Consider the following 11,184-nt stretch of genomic DNA (forward strand, 5'->3'; position numbering starts at 1 on the left):
ACTTTTAGTAGACTCCAGAAAGATCTCAGGAAACTCTGTTAAAGGACAGAAAAATTGCTAAAGAGTTCTGTTGCGGGCAAGTGTAAGGGAAAAAAATTTAAGAAAGACAGCCCTCTAAAGTCTCCTTTAGACTGATTCACTCCTCAAACACTCATTTATTACTTCTTGCCAGTCCTTGTGCTACTGCTGGTTATAAATTAGTAAATAAAACAGACTCTAATCCATGTCCTTACAGAATTAACAAATGGGGGAGGGGGAGCACATTAAACAAACATGGAATCAACTGTAGTAACAAATTAGAGCAAGTGCCAGGAAGCAAAGGGTGCTATGAGGAAAAGTATATTGGGGTTGATGGTGGTGGGGGAAAGGAACCCTGAAGGGCAGGGAAGGCTGCTTTGAGAAGTAACTTTTTAAGACTCAGGGAAGGCAGGTTCTTTCTTTGGCGCCACCTTGCATATATTTTAGCTAGGCATTTATGTCTTTACCTTCCCCACTGTTCACTCCAAGCCCAACATTTTTTTTTTTTTTTTGGCTGCAGGGATGGAGGGGGAATTCACTTATTTATTTATTCATTCATTTTGAAAAGAGGTATCGGTGGAATAAAAGTTTAAATTTAGAAATGTAGTTGAAATACCTATGGGGTATACAAGTGAAGATGTCCACAAATTAGTTGCATATATAGGTGTGCACTTGGGGGCAAGGAGGAGGCAGGAGGAGACCTGCTAGTTATCAGCATATGAAAGGTCATGAAAGCCCAAAGAGTGAGGACGGAAGGCCTAGGACAGAGTATGCCAACATGTTAAAAAAAAAAAAAAAAGAAAATGAAAAGATGATCAGGACTAATCACAGGCATTAGGAAAACCAACAAGTGAATGCTATCAACACAGAGGGGCTGGTCTACAATTTAAAACTTAGAATATAGCAAAGGTAAAAGAGAGAAATGTCCATTTCTCACAGTGGTTACAACAGCTCTGGCATCAGAAACCTGATCTGAATCTCTTCTCTGTTACTTACTATCTATATGACTTTAGGGCAGCTTGACTTGACCTCAGAGTCTTTGTTTCGCCACATATAAATGAGGATACTACTACTCACCTCTTAGTCCTAATGGGAGACCTCCATAAATGTTTAGCTACGATAAATGCTCCAAGATGCTTAAAAATCAGTTGTAAAGTAAGGGTTTCCAACCATCCTAGTCACTTCTACAGGCATTTTAGCCACATACTGTATTACTAAATAAGAGAAAATAAATATTAATCCTTTCCTATTTAAAACTTAGATGGGCATATACTTCTAGCTGAATTGACAGAATAATAATACACAGAAGTAACTTGCTCGGGGTCTCACAGCTAGTAAATGGGGATTTGAATCTGGACAGTCAGGCTCTGGAGTGTGTGTGCTCCCTGCACGGCACCCTCCCACCCCCAACCTGGAGTTTCTGGACCTCAGGGGCACAGAATCAGGAACCTGTCCTCCTAATCACTATGCTACCATTACTCTGCAGCTTCACTCTGAGCATCAAGAGCAAACAAAGAAATCTGAGCGCCACTGCTTACACTGCCAAGTATTCTTGGAACAAATGGCAACAACTGCAGTTCAGCCTTTTGACTTAGATTCTGGCACAACAATTTCAAGATTAAGAAATAAAAATATAAAACTGTTCTTACTGGTAACATTTGAAAACCAGTATGACACAATACTTAGGTATCTGGATTGCCACAAAAACCCAACTAATTAATGGCAGGGTCAGGATTCAAGGGTGTGAGTCCAGGGCCCCCATGCTTCACCACTAGAGCAGAAGTGGAGCAATGGAGACGTACTGGCTGAAGGAAAGCAATCTTCCTTGTAAAGGTATGTGGAAGGTGGAATTACCATGTTAGCCCATCACAAACAGAGGCTGGGAGAAAGCAGGGAAGAGTTTTTCTACGTTTATAACATCTAAAGTATCTATAATGAGCAGTAGCATTAATCATTACATTTTATGTCCTGAGATGGGTCAGAAACTTGAAAATTCTTATAGCTTTCTGGCAATAAGTCCACATGAGATCTGGTGCGTGCCCATCTTCAGTATACACTGTCTCATTTTGTTAAAATCCCTTCCAGTTCAAACTCCTTGGTTAGAGGAATCACCAGAGCATTACAGTTGCAGTTCAAATAGTTTGTCTTCAACATGGTACAACCTTTTATTACTGAAAAGGCCTCTCTGTAGCTGATTTTTCTAGTTGCAACTCAATATCTTTTAAATTCATCCTAAACTTTAAAATTAGAAAGTTTAATAAAGTTAAAGGGAGAACAAGTTGGGAGTAACTAAAAAGAGGTCACCATAATTAGGACAAGAGATAGGAATCTGGAATCTGGCTCCTCAGATGTGGGTTGTTAGTTAAGTTACAGATCTTAACTAGATGTTGTTACAAGCCTAGTTTTAATTTTTTAAAAAATATTCTATAATTTAAAGTTATCATCAATTAAACCTACATTTCACTTCCATCCCTCCCTACTTCTGTCCAAATACTAAAGTTTTACTATCAGAGCCATTTAAAAAGTGTTCAAATTTATTTAGTGACATTAAAAGATAGTTAAAGAAAAATACGTATCTGTATTTTTAAGTATATCAAAGGTAGCCAAGCTAAAGTTCAAAAGTCATATTACACTTTATACTTAAAAGTGCTTTTTTAGTGAACAGCAAGATATAATGTTTGCCATTATGGGAAACAAGAGAAAAGAGGTTAATGCCAGATTGAGTTAACAATATTCAGCCTCCCTACCACAAGTAAAGTGTTGGGCCTTTACTTAGTGGAAAGACGCTGGTGTGCCAGAAGCAAGACAAAACAAGAGCTGTTGAGTAGTTAATATAGTCTTGATTCAAACTAAATCAAGGATTTAACATTGACATTTAAACTGCTCTCTGACTACTGACCAGTGTTTCGGTCAAAGGCACAAAGAATCAAGGAAGAAAGATTAAAAGTAAGCACTGGTGAAACCAGTGCCTCAACCAAGAGAAAATACCCTCAGATTTTTCTTGCTGGAAAGATTACTAAGGATCTGCATTTGGGTCTGTTTCTAGAAAAGTTCCTGGAAAGGTCAACAAAGTAGGGGAGAATGAAGTCTGAGATGGCTCATACAGTCCAAGGTAGACTAGTAAGCCTTGGTAATACTAATCAACTAGCAAGATCAATGTACACTGAAAACTTTGGCATAAGAGGCACCAATCCTGTCCTATAAAAAAGTTTGTCTCCACAGAAGAGAAAGGAAGTCAATTATTAGAGAAAAGTAAAAATACTATTTGCATAGTTTTGGCACAAAATGAAAACTGATAGTATGAAGTAACAGATCGGAGCCCTGGACCTCTGCCTCGTCCCCTGATCTTTAGTTTCATTTCTCACATTGTTTTATTACAGTTGAGTTTTATTATGGCTCCTGACCACCCTGGGCTACGTTCCTCCCAGCCTTAAAAGTCTAGGGAATGGCAGTGAGTAAAAAACTTTAGAGATTTTAGTACCATGAACTATGATGCATATTATTGTATTTGATCATAAATGCATAAAAAGTGTAGAGTGTCTCAGTGCCAAGGACAGGCCGTAAGTATTAAGAAGTTTATGCATCTATCTCCTAATCCTAGAAGTAGACAATTAATTCTAATGGTGAATTATAGGTGCCCCCCACAACCATCCCCCTCCAAAAAAAATCAGTCTCCTTAAAGTGCATTTCTTAGGTCCTTGAACTGTATCACCTACGGCTTGGAAGTATATGTATATAGGTACTTACTTCCTTTTAAGTACTGTAAAGTCACAGAAAAAAGGCAACTTAGAACCATGCTCAGAATATGAAATCTCTCCTACAAGATTAAACTGTCTTTTGTTCTTTCTTTCTTTTTCCGTCTTCATTTTATAAATACATGCATGCACACAGTTTTAAACAATTTGATTAGACCAGTTTTGATCTGACATAAGCAACAATTCAAAGGTGTGAAGTATTTCAGCTTAACTGTGGACTCAAAACTAGCCTAAAAATTCCAAGAGAATTTTTAACTTAGCCTCTTAGCTAAAAAAAGAATAGAAAGCTTTGGAGAAAACTCAGCAATTTGTAAGCTAAGAAACCAAGGGACAGCCACAGTACCATTCTACAAAAAAGTTATATCAAATGAGTAAAGTTAAATGTCATATTTTTTGAAGTCCTTCTTTCTTATCTAACATTTATTGACTGGCACTGTGCTGAAAATTTGGTAGGGGAAAGAAAACTTCAAAAACATTTAAAAGGTTTGCTGACATAGACAAAGAATATACCTAGTTATTTTTCAGGTATTTGATTACTTTATTATCACATTGTTTTCACTGATTTTTAAAAACCTGTGTACTGATAAAAACTGAAATTTTGTGGAATTCTGGGTTCTCATTTCCCTCCTTTTTCCCTAAAATTTCTAAGATTAAAAAAAATCTTATGATATTAAAATGGTTATAATGCACAAGCTTATCCCTGTAGTAAATATGAAATGTATTATTTGTGAGCACTGACTTCAGATAAATTGGGAAGAAAATTTAATTCTAAAATAATTTTTCTCATAAAGGTTTAATTAGCATTTAAAAATCTAAAACCTTGAGTGTACATAGACTATAAAAGGAAACAATACTAATTCAAATTGAGAATTATTTTTGTCTTTTAAGATAAAGCCAACTATTTTTTAAACAACGTAGGACTTATGACAAGCTTATAATTGAGATAAATGTTATCAGAGATGAAATATTCATAAAGATGGTACCTGAGGAGTATCTGTATATTTTTTATATAATGATGAAGAACCAGTTAAAAGGCACTATTAAAAGAAACTGGAAAAACAAATATGAAAGTTTAGGTTTCTGCAGAAAAATTCTATCACAGCATGAACACCACTAATGATGATTTAGCAGGAAGCATTGGTAGGAAAAGCTGGCTGATGGAATATCAAAGTCAGCAATTAGGATTCAGGGGAACAGGTTTCTCATATGAGTTCTATCAAGTAAAATAACTACTGACAATCGATCAATGGAATTAAAATCACATACACTAGAACCAGATGACCAGGCTTCAAAGCGCAGCATTGTCATTTATTGCCGTGCAACTTCAAAGTGCATTTTTTGTCTTGAAGATTAGGCTCCATCAACTTTAAAATGGATAATAATAGTCATCTCAGAGCTATTTTGAGTGGAATAAGATAATCTATGTAATGTGCTTGGTACACAGTGCCTGGCAAATAACAACAGCTTGTTTTTAGCAACCTTGAACAGTCCAACTACCTAGTTCTCAGTTTCCCTCAGTATAAATACAGGTTTGGGCTGAGTCATTTCTAATGCCTCTGCCCATCTAAAATTAAAATCTATAATGTGAAAGACCAACTGTATTTCTAAAAAAAAACATAAATTCAGATCTTTCACTCTAGCATAATTAAGGACATGGTAATTTAAATTTACAAAAGAATCATGTTTTTAAGTCATTCCTTTGAAATCAGTCGTAATTACTATATTTACCGAAGCCAGTTATATATACTTTTTGGAACTTACAGGAAATCCATGATCTTCCACTGATTATCACGTTCAGCAACTACAATTCTGAGAGTACAATGGCAAAACTGTCATAACCAATATGATTTTAAATGGAAAATGAATGTCATATAGTTAATTCTACATGTTTTTAGTAGTCTACTTATGGTTATAATTTTGACTTTTACTACAGAGTATCTAAATATATTAATTTGGTGTCTACAACAATTTCTAAAAAACAAGTCCTAAGAGGGATCTTAAGGTAGATATTCCCATTTTTTTTAACTGAAGGAACATTTGATCTTTCCTACATAATATAAAAGTCAAGATGATTAAAGTTAATCTAAAGGTGTAACAGAATCTCTCTATTGATATGTTACAATTCAAAATTCAAATGGCAGGCAAACTTTTTCATTGCCAGAGTATTAAGCATCTTTTTAGTATGACTCATAAATATTAAAAAAAAAATCAGAATTTATCATGGCAACATCAAGATTAAAGAAACATATTCCACATGATTCTTGGGGACAAACTATTGATATCCATGGGCACATAAACTGCACACCAAACACTTTCAATAATATATATATATATTTTTTTTTTAGTATTTGGAGAACTCTTCATATACTCTTAGAGATACTATTAAGAAAATTTAAAAGCCTTCTTAGTTTGAATATTGTTCCCTGTGCTATACAGTACAAACTTGCTTATCTATTTTATATACAGTAGTTACTATTTGCAAATCTCAAACTCCCAATTTATCCCTTCCTACCCCCTCTACCCCCTCGTAACCGTAAGTTTGTTTTCTGTCAGTCTGTTATGTTAGTTCTTAATATTAAAAAACAAACAAAAAACAAAAACAAAACAAACACAAAAACAATTGTTAAAATCTGCCAACTTAATAAGCTTTGAAACCGGAAAAGTTTACCAGTTAATACTCATACCTCATCTTTATATTAGCAAAACTGGGATTAACACTGCAGGAGTTTAAAAAAAAGTTTCTCTTAAATTCATAGCAGTGCTAACTTCCGCTTCATTTCCAGGAACTCTTTATCTTTAACAGATCTCCACACTTCATTCATGTCACAGTTTACAATCATTCAAGAAATTTTAGTTTTAGCTTATAACTGGTTCAGCATAAAGTAGTTCTGTAAAGTTCATGCCATAAAATTAATCTATACTGCGTCCTTACCATCAATATTTAGCTCAAAACAAAGGTGGCAGAAGGAGAGTGTTTCCTTGTCTGTTCCCAGTTTACAAACACTGCAAACGTTGTCATCATTCAAATCAATGTTTACAAACTGCTCTTCCTCGTTCATAGTGCCCCTATTAAGAAACAGAAAAGGACAGTTACACAATTTCAAGAACTTGCCATTACAGCAGTATTAGGCACTTCTAGGAAGAGAGAAGGATGCTGTTCAGTTTATCTAAAGCAACAGCCCCATCAAACAAGCATCGCCATAATTGTACTTCAATATCATATTACTGTGCAAAGACACAAAGCTAATAAAACTTAAAGCCTAGTCGTAAGTGACACTATGCCTAAGTGCCTTTTTTGATCCTGTGTTTTACTTGGTTGGGGGGGATCTGGCGGAAAGCAGTTTTCTGGCATTCGAGCCCGCGCCCCCCATCCCTGACCAGGCATAGAAAGAGCTTAGTAGCGAGGCCTTTTCAGATGCCGGGTCTGTCAACCTACTTAACGCTGTTAAATGCAGGAAGAAAGACCTGCTCGGGACACCTCTTCGCTAACTTCATGGTGGGAACCTTAGAGGCGTTTCGCTAGCTCGGCGGAACCTTAGAGGCGTTTCGCTAGCTCGGCGTAGCAAGGTTTCCTATCCGAGATCCGGGGGCAGAAAAAAATGCACGTGGAAAAGAACACTAGGGAGGGGTCCCGGGAGTGTCCAAAGGATCCGCACGGAAGGCCGGGCAGCGGCTCCGCTGTGCCGCTCGGGCACGGCCGGAGGCGGGGTGGCCAAGCCCGGCCGGGGGTCCCGGAGCCCGGCCGGCGGGAGCTTCGCGTCCCCTCGCCCTGGGCTTCCTCCCGCCCAGAGAGAATGCGTTCGAGGGCCACCGCAGCCGGTCCTCCCGGACTCTGCGTCTCGGGGAGTCGGGTCCCAGCCGGGCCTCCGGCGTTGGGGGCGCGCGCCCGCCCCTCAGGTTGCCGCGGACCCGTGTCGGTCTCCCCGACCGTCCGACCGGGCGCCCCGCGCGGAACAGCGCCAGCGGCCGCGGGGCTCGGAGTGCGAGGCAGCGGGACCGCGAGGCCGAGGACCGGGACGCAGGAGGGTCGGGGGCGGGGAAGCGGGGTCTTTACCGTCCGGCTTCGCGAGCCGCTGCAACCGATCCGCGCGGCTCGGGCTCCTCCACTATTGTTTCCGGCCGCAGCGCAGGCGGCCGCCGCGGAGAAGGCTGCCGCGCGGCCCCGCCCCCTCCCGCCGGTGCCATCCCTCCGAGGCTCCGGGGGTGCGGGGCGGGGGGCGGCGCGGCGGAGGGCGAAGCCGCGCGCCCGCACGTCGGACCCCGGCCCCGCCTCCCTGCTGCTGCGCCGACGCCGCCTCCTCAACCCGCGTTTGCCCCTGATTCCGCGTGTCGGCGCCGGGTCTCTTACCGTCCTGTGGAGGTGGCTCCTCACACGCCCCCTCCTCGAGGCAAGTAGATAGAGGAGTCCGTCACCACCTCCCCCTTTAGCGTAGTGGAAACTACTGCCCCGGGCGGGGGCCGCCGGGCGCGGGGGCCGGAGAGTGACGAGTGGATGCGAGAGAGGGAGCGAGATGCGTGGGTAGAACTTTGTCTGAAAGCAGTAGACTGAAGGAAAATAGTATCACCGAACTTTGAGTTAGGTGCCAGTTGAAATATTTAATGACGGAAAAGTTCGTGTTTCAAGTTTCAGAATTTAGGATAATTTTAAATACAGAAGCTTATTTTTTACAGATTGTTTTAGACACGGGGCGCCCCTGCCTGTAATGTGGCGCATTCCTTACACGCCCACGGGGATCATCCTGGGGCCCCACCTCTTATTTTAGGTCCCGCCTCTCTAAAAAAAACCTGTGAGGTACTAAAGACTTCTTTTGCCCACTTTGCTTGACGTTTTAAACCATTCTTTTTTTTTTTTAAAGAGTATGGTTCATGTAATATTTTCAGTTACGTTTTCTATTATAATCCTCCTCAAACAGCCTTGAGAAGAGAAACAAGAACCGAGAACCGTTCTCTCGTTTTCATCCTAGGAATGCAAATTAGGAACCCAGATTATCAGTTGGTTTAGAAACAAAGCTGGGATTTGAACCCGAAGCTGCTGATTGATGTAAAATCACTGTTATTTTCCAGAGCATCACTAGCACTTGTTCTGGTTACACTAACAAAGAGAAAGGGGGGCTGGGTTGTCAGGCTCCCTGTAACTGATGGTAGGAATGGATTCCACAGATCCTGGGAACCTCCAGACCAAATTAGCACGTTATAAATAAACCATCAGTGCCTCAGAAGAGTGGTCTGTGTTCTTTCTACTTACAGTGTAAGAGATGAACCAGCAACATTGGCCTCACCTTGTATCTAGTTAGAAATATAGACTAAGTCTCACCCAAGACTTCCTGAATCAGAACCTGCCTTTTAGGAAGACCTCCAGGTGATTTATGCACATTAAAGTCTGAGAAGCACAATTGAAATAGAAAAGTCTGTATGTTTTCTTTTTGAATTTTACTTTCAAGATAAATATGACTAAAATGTCTTGCATCTTGGATTCTATCCATCTTTTCAATGAAAGTGCTTTCTAAAATCACGAAGTTTCCTTGTATTGAATAAGTTCTTTTCATTTCTCAGTGTTCTCTCTCTTTCTGTGGCATCTTACCCCGTTAACTCTGCTTAAAACTCTACCTTTTTTATTTTTTAATTATTTTTTTAAAGTCTACACATCAGGGTATAACTTACGGAAATAAAATTTTCCTATTTTATAAGTACAGTCACTGAATTTTGTCAAATGTGTACAATAGTGTATCCACCATCCCAATGCAGATATAGAACATATCCAGAACCCCAAAATTCTTTATGCTCCTTCTCAGTCAAGCCCCCGCAACATCTGATCCACTTTACGTCATTAAGGACAAGTTTTACCTGCTCTAGAGCTGTATATATGTAGAGTTAAATGGTATGTATTCTTTTGTGATTGGCTGCTTTCATTTATTTAGCATGGTTTTGAGATTCACAGTGATGCTTTGTAATACTAGTTCCTTTTTATTGCTGAATAGTATTCCACAATTTGTTTATCCATTCACTTATTGATGAATACTTGAGTTATTTCTAGTTTGGGGACTATTATAAAGCTGCTGTGAATATTCCTGTAAAAATCTTTTTGTGTGTTTATTTATGTTTTCTTTCTCTTAGGCAAATACCCAGGAGTGGAATTGGTGACTTGTATGGTAAGTGTACACTTACTTTTAAAAGAAATTGCCAGCTGCTTTCCTAAGTGGTTATAACATTTTACATAGCTAAGACTGTTTCCTCTTCTTGATAATTTGACCCTTTTTATCACTGAACAACTTTTTATCTCTGGTAATATTTCTTCTCCTGAAATCTACTTTCTCCAATATTAATACAGGAACTCCTACTCTCTCATGATTAGTTGTTTCTATGTATATCTTTTCTAGTCTTTTTACTTTTACCCCCTCTGTGTCTTTGTATTAACATGCTGCCTGCTTTTACTAATAGATTTTTTTTCCCTCCTGAGTAAGAGTCATATTTTCTTGCTTCTATGATATGCTTTGATTGGATGCTGACTATTGTAAAAGTGACATTGTTGAGTGTGGTAGGCAGAGTAGCACCCAATCCCTGCATCCTGTGAATATATATGTGACACAGCAAGAGAGATTTTGCAGATATAATTAAGGTTATGGGCTTTCAGATATGGAGATTATCCTGTTATTGGGGAGATCTGAGTCTAATCACATGAACCTTTAAAAGCAAGGAACTTTCTCCAACTAAAGTCAGAGAGATGCAGCAGAAGAGGAAGTCAAAGTGGTTGGAAACATGAGGGGGACCTGAGACACCATTGCTCTAGGAGCAAAGACTGGAACCCAGCTAGCCGCCAGCAAGGAAATGGGGACTTCAGTCCTAACACTGCTAGGAACTGAATTCAGCCAAAAAAGTAAATGGGTTTGGAAGTTCATTCCAATGCCCTGCCATCACCTTGATTTTAGCCTCATGAGATTCTAAATGAAGGGTTTGAATTGCATTGTACCTGAACTTGTTACCTACAGAACTATGAGATAATAAATGGTATTGTTTTAAGCCATTAAATTTGTGTCACTTTGTTATGGAAGCATTATAAAACGAATACATTGAATGTCTGAATTTTTAAAGAGTGTTGGGCTTTGTTTTGGGAAGCTGTTACCCTAGTAGCTTATTAAACTTTGTGAGAGTCTCGACTGTCCTTTTGTTACAAGAATTTTCTAGTCCTCTTGTCAAGGAGTGGCTCAGGCTTTCTGTATCACAAGCCTTCAGTAAAGTTTCTGTACTCTGGTTGGATAAAACTCAAATAATTACTTGCCCTGTGAGCTCCAGTAGTTGTCAGATTGTAGTTCCCCAGTAATTATTTTTCCCCTGGTAGTTAATTTTTGCCCAGCGTCTTGGGGCTTCACCCTATACCCTGTATGCTGACAGCTTAGTAGTCAGGCAAAGACTT

At 39.5% G+C, this 11,184-nt stretch overlaps 1 protein-coding gene across 11 annotated transcripts in view; it reads right to left on the reverse strand.

Annotated features, from left to right (window-relative positions):
• Positions 1-8,266, reverse strand: part of C2H21orf91 (chromosome 2 C21orf91 homolog) — a 42,794-nt gene extending 34,528 nt beyond the window's left edge. For 10 of the 11 annotated variants that reach the window (XR_010384859.1, XR_010384860.1, XR_010384858.1 and 7 more), the window contains exons 1-2: positions 7,828-7,959; positions 6,706-6,839 (exon numbers count right to left, since the gene is read on the reverse strand). Coding sequence is in view for 1 of the 11 variants with exons in the window: in XM_031458084.2 (XP_031313944.2) it covers positions 6,706-6,839; positions 7,828-7,958 (265 nt within the window). In the remaining 10 variants the exon portion in view is untranslated. Of the gene's footprint in view, positions 1-6,705; positions 6,840-7,827; positions 7,960-8,121 lie in introns of those variants that run through there. The other variant, XR_010384861.1, reaches the window with a different exon arrangement.
• Positions 8,267-11,184: the final 2,918 nt, after the last annotated feature.

Source organism: Camelus dromedarius, chromosome 2, assembly GCF_036321535.1.
Source record: "Camelus dromedarius isolate mCamDro1 chromosome 2, mCamDro1.pat, whole genome shotgun sequence".
Classification (NCBI taxonomy): Eukaryota; Metazoa; Chordata; class Mammalia; order Artiodactyla; family Camelidae; genus Camelus; species Camelus dromedarius.